The sequence below is a fragment of the Falco rusticolus genome, chromosome 3, assembly GCF_015220075.1.
Source record: "Falco rusticolus isolate bFalRus1 chromosome 3, bFalRus1.pri, whole genome shotgun sequence".
Classification (NCBI taxonomy): domain Eukaryota; kingdom Metazoa; phylum Chordata; class Aves; order Falconiformes; family Falconidae; genus Falco; species Falco rusticolus.
Genome location: NC_051189.1, coordinates 13277455 through 13289749, shown reverse-complemented (window position 1 = coordinate 13289749; position 12295 = coordinate 13277455). Strand labels below are relative to the sequence as shown.

Genomic DNA, 12295 nt, shown 5'->3' with positions numbered 1-12295 from the left:
TTGACTTGGGGAAATTAATTTTTTACAGATCAAATCAAAGCAGGGTCGTGAGAAATAAAAATTATATCCTAAAACACATTCCTCCCACCCCTCCCTTCTTCCCAGGCTTAACCTCACTCCCCAGTTTCCCACCTCCTCCCCCCTCCCATGGGACACAGTCCTCCACTAGCTTCTCCAACCTGAGTCCTTCCCACGGGCTGCGCATCTCCACGACCTGCTCTGGCATGGGTCCCTTCCATGGGCTGCAGGGGGGGGATCTGCTCCCCCGTGGGCTCCATGGGCTGGGGGCACAGCCTGCCTCGGCGTGGGCTCCCCACGGGCTGCTGGGGAATCTCTGCTCCGGAACCTGGAGCCCGACCTGGGGTCTGCAGGGCTGCTGCTCTCACGTGTTCTCACTCCGCTCTCTGGCCACTGCTGTGCAGGTTTTTCGCCCCTTCTTAGTTCTGTTACCCCAGAGATACGTTATCGCTGTCGCTGATAACGGGCTCGTCGCGCTGGGTCCGTCTGTGAGCCGGCTGGTGTTGGCCCATCAGGCACGGGGGAAGCTTCCAGCAGCCTCCTGCAGCAGCCACCCCTGTAGCCCCCCACTGCCAAAACCTTTCAGCACAAACCCACTGCGCCGGGCCAGCTGGAGTGGCAGGGGTATGGCAAGGGGCTGCAGCACAGCCCTTGAAGGGGTCCCAGCAGCAGGAGGGGCTGTAATGGCCCCCCATGTGCAAGCCCCTGGCACCCACAGCAGCAGGCTGGTGCTGGGGGGGGGGGGGGGGGCGGTGTCCTGCGACCAAGGCAGAATGGGGATGGAGACAGGGTCCCCACCATGTGTCCCCCACAGTGGTGGCACACAGGGATTGTTGTCTCATAGGTGGGTTTGTTAGCTGGTGTGTGGTGCCGATTCAGACACTGAATTGAGAAATTTCTATTCATTTATTTATTCTAGTTTGCACAAAGTAGGGAGCAAGGTGGTTACCCCCAAATGCTTAGCTCCCTGATTGTCAAAACTTTACACTATTCATATTTTTCAACCAGCTAATACATCAGTTTTATTGATTACAAGTTACGTATTTCATTATTTAGTACTTGGTTTCCTATTTTAAGCAATTCTCTTGTTTCTTATGTTAATTAATCCGCTTGTTCAGTCTCTATTTCTCTTTGGATCGGGGAGTTTCTTGAGTCAGCAGTTAATGAGTTGGTGGCCAATGAGTCAGCGGTCACTGAGTACCGGTGGCCAATGAGTTGGTGCTCAATGAGTTGGCAGTCAATGAGCTGGTGGTCAATGAGGGTCATGATCTTCCCCTGCCACAATTACCTTTCCCCTAGTTTTTGCTAAAGATCAGCTACCAGCAATGTATGCAATTTTATTAAGTGTTTGATATCAATGAGGTTCAGAAAGGACCCTCTTGTTTTCTAACTCGTCAGAGAGGAGTCTTGGTGCAGCTGGATCTCATCCTAGTCTCAGATTTGGTCAACTGTTTAGGTCTCAAGGATACAGCCATTCATCAGAATCAACGTTTGCCTGCCAGAGCCCCTTCAAGGGCTTTCCCTGAAACAGTTTAGTGGATTTGAAGAAAAATAGATGATTTATTAAGGTGACAGATATAACAGGTTCAGAACTGCCATTGATAAATGCACTTACTGCAACAATTGAGCTCGAGTTATGAGTTCAGCGCTTATGTTAGTAATGTTGTCCCAGCTAACATCTGAGGTAGTCAGAGGCATGAGTCTCGCCCAAGCGGCATCCCTGCTCGGGGAGGAGAGAGGTCCAGGACTGTCAACAGGTGCCCAGAGTAGTTGTCCTCTAAATGCCAGGTTTATAGTAACAGCAAGGTGGGACTAAGTCAATTATGGTGTACCGATGAAGGGAAAGAGCGTACCCCCAGCAACTCTGCTGATGATAGAGAACTGGGAGGAGGGGCTGGTACACTAGAAGGCTGCGCTGCCATTCAGAGAGACCCAGACAGGCTGAAGAGTTGGGCAGAAAGGAAACTCATGGCAAAGGACCTCATGAAGTTCAACAAAGGCAAGTGTAGGGTCCTGCACCTAGGGAGGAATGACCACAGTGACCAGTACAGGCTGGGGTTTGACCTGTTGGAAGACAGCTCTGCAGAGAAGGATGTGGTGGACAGCAAGGTGACCATGACCATGAATGTGTCCTCATGGCCCAGAAGACCAATGGGACCCTGGGGTGCATTAGGTGGAGTGTGGTCAGCAGGTCGAGGGAGATGATCCTCCCTCTCTACTCTGCCCTGGTGAGGCTGCATCTGGGGTTCTGTGTCCAGTGCTGGGCTTCCCAGTTCAAGGGAGACAGGGAACTGCTGGAGAGGGTCTAGGGCTATGAAGATGATGAGGGGCTGGAGCATCTCCCTTGGAAGGACAGGCTGAGGGAGCTGGGGCTGTTCAGCCTGGAGCGGAGAAGGCTGAGAGGGGACTTACCAACGCATACAAATACCTTAATGGTGAGCATCAGGAGGATGGGACCAGGCTCTTCTCAGTGGTGCCCAGCGACAGGACAAGGGGCAACGGGCACAAACCACAGCACAGGAGGTTCCATCTGAACATAAGGAAAAACTTCTTTCCCTTGAGAGTGACAGAGCACGGGGACAGGCTGGCCAGAGAGGCTGGGGGTCTCCTCTGGGGACATTGAAACCCCACCTGGACACGACCCCGTGCAGCCTGCTGGAGGAGAGCCTGCTCTAGCAGGGGGTTGGGCTGGTTGGTCTCCAGAGGCCCCTTCCAGCCCCCACCGGTCTGTGGTTCTGATTGTTACATAAACAGAGACCAGGATGGAGGCGGGGACATACTGCCACAGCCCGGGCAGGGGCGGGGGGGGGCTGTCCCTTTGTGACATCCTCTGGAAATGTCCCTCCCTGGCACCTGCTGTTGGAGACACCATGGCCGCTCTTGGTGTCCCACAGCAAGCCAGGGCCTTCCCGTGCCTCTGGCCCCAGCGCTGCCATTTGGCACAGGGCCCGTGTCAGGGTGAACGGCCTGGCCTGGTACCAGGGGCTGCCATGGAGCCGGTGCCCTGCAGCTACCACCCACGTGCGGGGCTCTTGGTCTTTGCCTGCTATGACCGGCTGTGGCGAGAGATCGAGGCGCTGCTGGCAGAGAACGAGGAGCTGATGCAGGTGGTGGGGCAGCTCAGGCAGCAGCGGCACCTCCTGCACGGCCAGCCCAGCTCAGCACCCCCCCTCACCTCCGTGCCCTGCTCTGCTGGGGGATGCTTCAACTTCCTTAGCCCAGGTGGGGGGCATGGGTGGCTCTGCAGTGGTCCTGGGCCAGTGGGTGCTGCAGTTACAAATACCCTCCCTCTACATGCAGCCAATGCTTTGGAGCGGGATCTGGCACCCCTGCAGCAGAGCCCCATCTCCCAGACCCCGCCTTGGCAGCACCTCTGGAACCAGCAGACCCAGGATGGCATGCTGAGCAGCACCGACATCAGCAGCGGGGCGCTTTCACTCACCACCAGGAGCAGAAGTATTAGGGGGGAAACTGGCGGGGGGGGGAGGCTGACCCCAAAGCTCATGAGAGAAGGGGTAGTGGGCTGAGTCCCATCCCATCCCCATCACATCACAACCCCCATCCCATCCCATCCCATCCCATCCCCATCCCATCTCATCCTGTCCCCAACCCATCCCATCCCATCCCACCTCATCCCCATCCCATCCCCTTCCCCATCCCCATCCCCATCCCCATCCCCATCCCCATCCCATCCCCTTCCCCATCCCCATCCCCATCCCCATCCCCATTCCCATCCACATCCCCATCCACATCCACATCCCCTTCCACATCCCCATCCCCATCCCCATCCCCAACCCATCCCATCCCATCCCACCTCATCCCCATCCCATCCCCTTCCCCATCCCCATCCCCATCCCATCCCCTTCCACATCCCCATCCCCATCCCCATCCCATCCCATCCCATCCCTTTACCTATACTGCGGCCTTGTGTTTCCCCATGCATGTTTGTGGGGCCGGCACAGGCAGGAACTGTGGATTGCAGTGTGCGGGGTGGGGGTGTGGTACAGGGACCCCCAGTGCTGTCAGGACTGAGACTGCCATCCTTGTCCTGGTAGCCCTGCCAGTGACCATGCACGACAGCCCCGGCCGCAGCAGCCCCCGCCTCTCCTGCCCCCTCAACTGCTTCGGCTCCACTGGTCACCCCCCCGGCCTCCAGCTGCCCTGCGACCCACCACAGGACCCCCTGGCGCCAGCCCTGAGCAGCTCCAAGCTGCGGCTGTCAGACCTGCAGGGGCCGGAGGCTGGGGTCCCCCCAGCCCCGGTCCCACCACCACCAGCCCCAGTGGAGCAGCAGCCGCTGGACCTGCAGCTGCCGGACACCTGGTGCAAGGAGCCCTCCTGGAAGGTGGCCCATGATGCCAACTGGCTCGCTCCCAGCCAGGAGCTGCCACAAAGCTCCAGATTGCAAGGTGAGGGCTGGGGCATGGCACTGGCAGGGTGTGCGGTGCTGCACCCCTGCAACTCCCCACTCCCACAGCTCCGTGGCTGGGGGACGCGGTGAGGTCCTGGGCAAGCGGCTACGGTCACCCTGTGCCAGGGGACACATGGGAAAGCCAGGGAGCAACAGCCCCTGGGGATGCCGTGGCACCATCTGTGCAGGCAAAGGTGGCATGGCAGCTTTTCTGCCCTGCAAAGCCGGCATATGGCATCTCTGCGTGGGCAAAGCTGGCATATGGGTTTTCCATCCAGCCAAACCAGTCTGCTGGCATCCCTGCCTGGCAAAACCCAGCATACTGGCCTTTGGACCCACACACACACACACTGGGACCCTGGCACTGGGTGGCAGCAACAAAGCCTGGCCTGGTTCTGGGGTGGCAGGGGGCATGGGGACAAGTTGGGGAATGGTCACCGGGGCGGCAGTGCCGGGTTCGTGCCAGGCCAGGGGTAAGTGCCTGATGCTGGCAGCTCCCGCAGCCAGCCAGCAGCCAGCATGGGGGCAGCTGGTGGGAGAGATCGCCTTCCAGCTGGACCGCCGCATCCTTGCCAGGGTCTTCCCCGACTGTGCCCGGCTCTACGGCTTCACCGTCACCAACATCCCTGAGAAGATCATAGCGGTAGGCTCATGCAGCTCTGCCAGGGAGCCAGGCACGGTGCCCATGGCTGCAGCCCAAAGCACCCTGGCTTCCCTGCCACTTGGGCACCCATGGGTGTTGGGGACCCACCTGCCCTGTCTCCCCTTGCAGACCGCCCTCGGAGCCATGCCAGGGAGCTTCGACGAGCAGTACTGTGCCGCCGCTGCCCAGCGCTACATCAGCCTGCTGGGGCGTCTGCGGGCACTGGGCTACAGCCCCACAGTGCACCCAGCCTTTGCGGAGTCCCTTGTCAACACCTATGGCATCTTGCTGGAGCTGCCAGGGCCCGATGCCCATGCCTGCCACAGCCCAGACTTCCTGCGGCGCGTGGTAACTGAAACGGTGCCACCGGCGGAACAGGCAGATGCGATGGTGCTGCATGAGTGCCTGCAGGAGCTGGCACGGGAGGACGGGCAGCCCCTCTTCCTCCGGTGAGCGGCTGGGCTGGCCCCCACACCGGCACCAAACCCACCCCGGCTGTGCCGCTGCCAGCCAGAGCCCCACACCGTGCAATAAACCTGTTCCAGTGCCCTCACCGTTGTGAGCTGTGACAAACACCACTGTCATCACAGCTGCTTCTGCTCAAGGACACTCCTGTGACATGGGTCCCACAGCTCTGGCACTCCGGCAGCAGCTGTGATAATGAGGGGTTGCGGGGAGGTTAGCACCAGAGAGAGCCCAGCACCACGTCCCAGGCTGCACAGGGTGCAAGTGTGCAGGCAGCGGAACTGGGGTGCAGGCAGTATTGCAGGCAGCATTGCAGGCAGCAGTGCCAGGGCAGAGGTCACACTGCGGTAGAGACCGCATTCTTTTTCCTTTCGGATGCGGGCAGGGGAAGCCGATTGGATGGGGAAGCGAAAGCCAGGGATTGGCACCAGGGCACCCATGGTGCTGTGGTGGGGGAACCCCAAGTATGGGAAACTTCATCCCCTTCTGCCCCTGCCCAGGATGCACCGCCAGCATCCCCCGGGCCCCATGGCACAGCCAGGTCAGGGCCTCAGCAGGGGTCTCACCATGGTGGGCTGGGACCTTCGTGCCGAGCTGTGCCAGGCTGTGCCAGGCTGTGCCAGGGTGCCAGCAGAGGGGCCAGGTCTGGGGGATTTGGGCATCAGGGAGCCTGCGGCGGTGGCACGGCAGAGGGGCCAGGGCTGGGGGGCCGGGTGTGTGTGTGGGGACCCTTCCTGCCTGTGGCCACTTCCTCCCACAGCCAAAAGGGGAAACGGCCGCTCGGGGCCAACCGGCCCCAGAGGGAACCCCCTGCCGTGCCGTGCCAGGCTGTGTCCTGCCAGCAGCACCGGTGGCCCTCGGGTGGGGGCACGCGGCAGCTCCCAGGTAGGTGAGGGGGGTGGTGTGGACCCCTGTGCCGGGGGTCTGTGCCAGGCGAAGTGGGGTCAGGCAGGCAGTCCCACGGGCGCAGGTGGGTCGGAGCTCAGCCATCATGCTGGATTGGAAAACATGGGTGCTCTGGGACTGGTGCCAGCGGAAGGAATTGGGGGAGCATCCTGTCACACCCCCCTGGGGCTGGCACAGCCGGAAGATGATGGTGGCAGCTGGGGGGTGACACGGATGAAGGCTGCGCAGACAGAGGGGTTAGTGCTGCTGCTTGGCGGGTGCTGTGGGGTTTGGGGAGTTCCAGTCATCCCCATCCCCGCCACAGTCTGCCCCCCACCCACGGTACCGTGGCAGGCTCAGGTATGATGGCTCATCCTCGAGGCACTGGCTCAGGCGGCTGTGATGCCTCCTCACTTGACGTTCCCCACCTCATCCTCACTGGTCATAGCCGCCTCCAGTCCATTTCGGCAGCCCTAGCATGCCTGCAGGCCAGGACGCGGCAGAGAAGGGGTTACAGCCCTGGGAAAACCAGTCGTGGGTGTTCACCGGACGGGCAAGGTGCAGTGCCAGCAGCTCAGCGGCCGCCGGCTCCCCAGCCCACCGCCGTGGCCGGACCCCTGCCCGCAAGCTCCCCAGCACATGGTGCGCTGGGGGGCGGCTGGCGGCACCGCTTGGCACGGCGGTGGCAGCAGGGGGCTGCCGGTGTATTGGTGACAGAGGGCGGCATTTGCCACGCACCCAGGGCAGGAATGCGGCCAGCCGGCCGGCCCAGGGCTGGATGGCAACCAGGCACGGCCGGGGCCGCGGCTAATTAGACCACGGTCCGGCCCGGCGGTGAGCGGATGTTTGTGACCTGTTGAGCTCTCGGCACCAGCGGCGGTGTGTGAGCCCCCGGCGTGCCGGGCAAGCGGTGGCTCTGAGCAGACGGTGGCCACAAGCTGACGGCAGCAGCGGTGCAGGCCCCTCTGGGCAGGCGGAGGCGTTGGTGCCGTCGGCGATGGCCCCCAGCACCGCAGGGCAGGGAGGTGAGTGGGGGGCACGCAGGGATGCAGGACATAGTGTGACCCCGAGGAGTGGCACGACTGGCGGTGGCGGGGCAGCACAGGCAGGGAACTGGCACGGGCAGGGAGCCGGCGTGGGCAGGGAGCCAGCACAGGCGACTCGGGGACTGCCTGGCCCTCGGGTTAGGGAGCAGCACTGGCAGCACCGGGGCAGGTGCCACTCGCCCCCCGGCCACCAAAAGCCTCCAGCAAAGGCAGGGCTGGGACAGAGCTGCCGGGCAGTGTGGCACAGGCGGCACCCAGCAGCGCGGAGGGCTCGGCTGCCGCACCCTGTGGAGCCGGTTGCTGGGCAAACACGGCCCTGGGTGCAGCATGTGCCGGGGTGAAGCTGCCAGTGCCGCAGGGCAATGCCCATTGCTGCTGCCTGCACTGCAGGGCAATGCCTGTTGCTGCTGCCAGCACCACGGTGCAATGCCTGTTGCTATTGCCAGTGCCACGGGGACAATGCTGCTGCCTGCTGCCAGCGCCGTGGGCACCATGCCCGCATCAGACCTGTGAGAACAATGCCCGCTCTGCCTGCACGGCGGGGCAGTGCCCACTGCCCCTGCTACCAGGGCAGAGCCCTCCGGCACTGCCAGTGCCACGGGGTCGATGTGCGGCAGCTGCAAGCACTGACCCCTCTGGGTGAGGGCCAGGAGTTTTGGGGGATCCCAGCACCCCATACCCGGTGCTGCCACGCAGGTGGGGCCGCTCCCAGCCGGGCTGCACACACTCACGCTCCCGTGATGGCAAATTACCTTCCCGTGGGAGTCAGGGATGCCCACATGGCCGGGAAGTGACAGCACCTGGGCTGAGTCATCCCCTCTGCACGTGCCACCTGGGCTGTCCATGGCACTGTGGGGCAGAGCACCCTGCTGGGCTCCTGCCACAGAGCCATGTCCCCCAGCGGAGCGGTTCCTCAGGGGTTCTGCCCCAGGGACCCCCATGGCAGGAGAGGACATGGAGCCGAAGCCCCACCGGTGCCTCAGGGTTGGGGGGATGAAGCCGGAGTAGCCACAGCCAAGAGCTCTGGTCTGGTGGGCAAGTGTGGGGCAGCCTGGTGGGCAGGGGGAGCTCAGACCCCCAAGCCAAGGGCAGCCAGAGGCTCTGCTGTGGCCAGTGACTGCAGCATCCCCACTGTCCCCAGTGACCCCTGCATCCCCACTGTCCCCAGCATCCCCACTGTCCCCAGTGTCCCCAGCATCCCCACTGTCCCCAGTGACCCCTGCATCCCCACTGTCCCCAGCATCCCCACTGTCCCCAGTGTCCCCAGCATCCCCACTGTCCCCAGCGTCCCCAGTGCTGGGAGCGGATGTGGGAGGGCAGGACAGCTGGGTGTGAGGCTGCAGTCAGGCAGGACTCAGGCAGGAGTCACCAGCCGCGGGTGAAGGGGCAGGAGGAGGCGGATGGGCAGCATGAGGTGTTGGGCCGAGGAGCCGGTTCCTGGCCTGTAGCACGGCCGCGAGGCATGGAGGCGCCGGGAACCCGTCAGGCCAGGCTGGCCAGTCCCGGCCTCGCCAGGGCTCACCTTGCCGCGGCTCAGTCGTGTGCCATGCCGGCAGCCAGCGGGGCTCCCGGGGACAGGGGGAACAGCAGTCCCTGACCCCCCCCAGCCCAGCAGGCAGGTGAGTGGGCGGCGGTGGGGTGGTGCTGCGGGGGCATGGTGTGGGACAGGAGCTGGCGCAGAGGGCAAGGGTGGCTGGTGCCGGTGACACAGGGCAGGACCAAAGGGCCCCGTGGCACGCAGAGAGATGCCATCGGGTGCTGAGCAAAGCCCCGGCTCCAGCATGCCCTCCTGGTTCTACCTGCCTGAGGTGGCTTTGGGGAGCCCGGGGACCCCATTGGGACCCTTCAGGGACACGGCAGGGGCCAGCAGCCCTGCTTCAGCTGTGCCAGCCCCCGCCACACGCTGCAGGTGCTTTCTCTCCACCCCCAGCAGAGCCCAGGGATGTGTGGGATGATGCCCAGGGATGCGTGGGATGATGCCCAGGGATGCGTGGGATAATTCCCAGGGATGTGTGGGACGGCCCTGGCCATGGGAAGTTCCCACGGTGGTGACTCAGCTGTGGCAGCCAGCATGAGGGTGGGGGGTTCCCACTCTAGGCTGCACTGTCCCCACCACCCCTGATCTGGGGTCTCTCCCGTAGGTCGTGCCGGCTGCACCAGAGCCCCCACGCAGGAGCGAGGGGACGTCGTGCTCCCCCTCAACCCCCTGCCCAGCCACCCAGTGCCCACCAACACCCCCCACATGCTGCTGCGGGAGTCCCCCTTCCCCAGCCGGGTGCTGGTGGCCCTGGCCCGCCTGGCCCGGTGGCTGCTCACCCCCAGCTCCTGGGCTGTCTTCAGCCTCCTTGACCTGCGGCAGACAACGGAGGAGCGGAGGCAGGCTCGGCTCCAGCGGTGTGGACGGTGCCACAGCTGCACCAGGCAGGGGCTGGCCGGATCGGTGTATGTCATGCTGTTGCTGCTCTCGCTGCCCCTGGCTGCCCTGGGGCTGCTGCTGTGGCTGCCTGTGCAGGCAGTGCGGCGGCCTTTTGCCTACCAGTACACAGCAGGCACAGCATCGGTGCAGCCGTGGGACCTTCGACAGCGCCGGACCTTCACCTTCCTCAGTGCCAATGTCTGCCTTATGCCCAGCGGCTTGGCCAAGTTCAGCAACCTGGGGCAGACGCCACAGCGTGCCGTCTACATCGCCCGCCACCTCACCCAGGTGCCACCGGACCCTCCCAGCGCCCGGGCTGGCCTAGTTAAGCCACGGCAAGGCGAGGTCAACAGTTACGGCGGGACCCTCTCCACCCCCTGGCAGCCCCCTGGCAGCGCGGCAGTGGTGGCGGTGGCGGCAGAGCCCATGCCGGCGGTTTTGTCCGAGCATTTCCCAGCAGATGCTGACTTCATCTGCCTGCAGGAGGTTTTCGATGGCAGGGCCACCACGTGCCTGCGCCAGCAACTGGGCAGCATCTTCCCACACATAGTCTCTGAGGTGGGTGCCCTCGGGCTCTGGGGCCGTCGGCTGAAGCTGCTCAACAGCGGGCTCTTCCTGGCCAGCCGCTACCCGCTGCTGGCCGTGCGGTACCACGGCTTCCCCAATGGTGCCCGCGAGGATGCCCTGGCCGCCAAGGGGCTGCTGGTGGTCCAGGTGAGTGGGTAACCCCCCTCCCTCCTCTGCTGCAGCGGGCAGGGTGCTGCGATTTCCCTGCTGAGGGTGCTGCCTTCCCCACTCGCCCCCCCAGGTGCTGCTGGGCTCGGTGCAGGGGCAGAGGGTCGTGGGTTACATCGGCTGCACCCACCTGCAGGCACCCGCAGGTGAGGGCCACGCTCCTGCTCACCCAACTGGGGTGACCTGGCGGTGCCGGGGTGATCGATGACACCGTGTGTGTGTGTCCCCATCCCACAGCCGATGCCGCCATCCGGGATGAGCAGCTGACGCTGGGGCTGCACTGGCTGCAGCTCTTCCGTGAGGAGCAGGAGCAGCGCGGGGACGTGGTGGCCTTCGACATCTTCTGCGGGGACCTCAACTTCGACAACTGTTCCCGAGGTTGGGGGGGTGATGGGGGGCAGGGGGGTGGGGGGACAGAGGGTGCTGGTGGTTGGTGGGGGCTGATGGCAGAGACGTGTCCCCCTCCCTGCAGGTGACGAGCTTAACCAGCAGCACCAGCTCTTCAAGGTTTACCAGGACCCCTGCCGCCGGGGGCCCGGGCAGGACGCACCCTGGGGCATAGGTGGGACCTGCCTCCCCCAGCCCCCTCATCCCTGTCCCCAGTGCCTATGGAGGGGGACGCAGCAGGGGTCCCACTCACAGCCCGTTGCCATCCACAGGCACCCTGCTCAACTACCTGAAGATCTACGATGAGCCCGTGTCCACTCCGGAGAAGCTGAAGAGGTGACAGGGGTGGGACAGGGCTGGTGTCCTGCAGGGACAGCCACCCATGGCCTTGAGGTGGGGAGCGGGATGTGCCAGCCAAGCCACCCAGCCTGGAGGGGCAGCGCTGGTGGTGGGGGTCCCTCCATCCCCGATGTCACCACGTCCCCTGTGCCACCAGGATCCCATGCCACCATGTTTATGAGCAACCACATCCCTGTGCCAGTGTTCCCATGCCACTCCTCTGTGCCACTGTGGCCGCATGCCACCACAACCCTTTGCCACTATGTCCCTGTGTCACCACACCTCCGTTCCACTACATTCCCATGTCACCATGTCTCCATGCTACTGTGTCCTTGCACCACCGTGTCCCTGTGCCACCACAACCCTATGGCACCACATCCCTGTCCCACCATGTCCCCACCCCACCGTATCCCCATGCCACCACATCCTTATGCCACCGCATCCCCATACCAACCATGTCCTGTGCCACTGTGTCCCCACACCACCATGTCCCTGTGCTACCATGTCCCTGCTCCACAGGACCCTCTCGCAGCCGTCAGGGCGGCACCAGTACCTGGCGGGCCCGATCCTCTCCAGCGGGGAGCCCGACCCGGCGGCCCCTGGCCCCTGGCAGGGCCGGCGCTTGGATTACATCCTCTACCGCCCGCACCACAGGGACCTGCCGCTGCAGACGGTGAGCGTGGGCACCACAGGGTGGGGGGTGCCCAACCTCCCCCCTGTGTCCCCGGCCCTGACGGCCCCTCTCCCCAGCAGGAGGTGGCAGGGTTCTCCGTCATCACCCAACTGGCCACCCGCTCCGACCACCTGCCCGTGGTCCTGCGGCTCAACGTGGCCCCTGCGACCCCCTGAGCCATGGCAACAATCTGGCAACAATCCGGCGACGCTCTGGTGCCCGCGCAGTTTTAGCTTCTGGTGCAAAATAAAGGCCTCAAGTGCAGTGGGTGCTGTGC

General features: G+C 63.7%; 2 protein-coding genes across 3 annotated transcripts; both read left to right on the top strand.

The window, feature by feature from the left end:
• The first annotated feature begins 3008 nt into the window (after positions 1–3008).
• SPATC1 (spermatogenesis and centriole associated 1) lies at positions 3009–5698 on the top strand. The gene is made up of 4 exons (XM_037379040.1): positions 3009–3240; positions 4074–4427; positions 4924–5072; positions 5202–5698. The coding sequence occupies exons 1-4, from the start codon at positions 3009–3011 to the stop codon at positions 5523–5525; spliced, it is 1059 nt and encodes a 352-aa protein (XP_037234937.1). The 3' UTR covers positions 5526–5698.
• Positions 5699–6634: 936 nt separating this feature from the next.
• On the top strand, positions 6635–12282 carry LOC119145511 (sphingomyelin phosphodiesterase 5-like). Of its 2 annotated transcripts, none has more exons than XM_037382051.1 (8): positions 6635–6679; positions 9610–10598; positions 10693–10765; positions 10857–10997; positions 11092–11181; positions 11279–11342; positions 11865–12018; positions 12099–12282. In XM_037382051.1, the coding sequence occupies exons 2-8, from the start codon at positions 9711–9713 to the stop codon at positions 12192–12194; spliced, it is 1506 nt and encodes a 501-aa protein (XP_037237948.1). In that variant the 5' UTR covers positions 6635–6679; positions 9610–9710; the 3' UTR covers positions 12195–12282. The 2 variants fall into 2 exon arrangements, with proteins under 2 accessions (XP_037237948.1, XP_037237947.1); XM_037382050.1 differs by lacking the exon at positions 6635–6679 and adding an exon at positions 6702–7447.
• The last annotated feature ends 13 nt before the right edge of the window (positions 12283–12295 follow it).

What these genes read in the sequence shown, in the direction of transcription:
- SPATC1 (XM_037379040.1), top strand. Translation starts at nt 3,009, where the DNA reads ATGGAGCCGGTGCCCTGCAGCTACCACCCACGTGCGGGGCTCTTGGTC. An exon ending in ACAAAGCTCCAGATTGCAAG is followed by an intron (nt 4,428 to 4,923) that starts GTGAGGGCTGGG and finishes TGATGCTGGCAG; the next exon opens with CTCCCGCAGCCAGCCAGCAG. An exon ending in TCCCTGAGAAGATCATAGCG is followed by an intron (nt 5,073 to 5,201) that starts GTAGGCTCATGC and finishes CTCCCCTTGCAG; the next exon opens with ACCGCCCTCGGAGCCATGCC.
- LOC119145511 (XM_037382050.1), top strand. Translation starts at nt 7,420, where the DNA reads ATGGCCCCCAGCACCGCAGGGCAGGGAG. An exon ending in CTTCGACAACTGTTCCCGAG is followed by an intron (nt 10,998 to 11,091) that starts GTTGGGGGGGTG and finishes CCCTCCCTGCAG; the next exon opens with GTGACGAGCTTAACCAGCAG. An exon ending in ACTCCGGAGAAGCTGAAGAG is followed by an intron (nt 11,343 to 11,864) that starts GTGACAGGGGTG and finishes CCTGCTCCACAG; the next exon opens with GACCCTCTCGCAGCCGTCAG.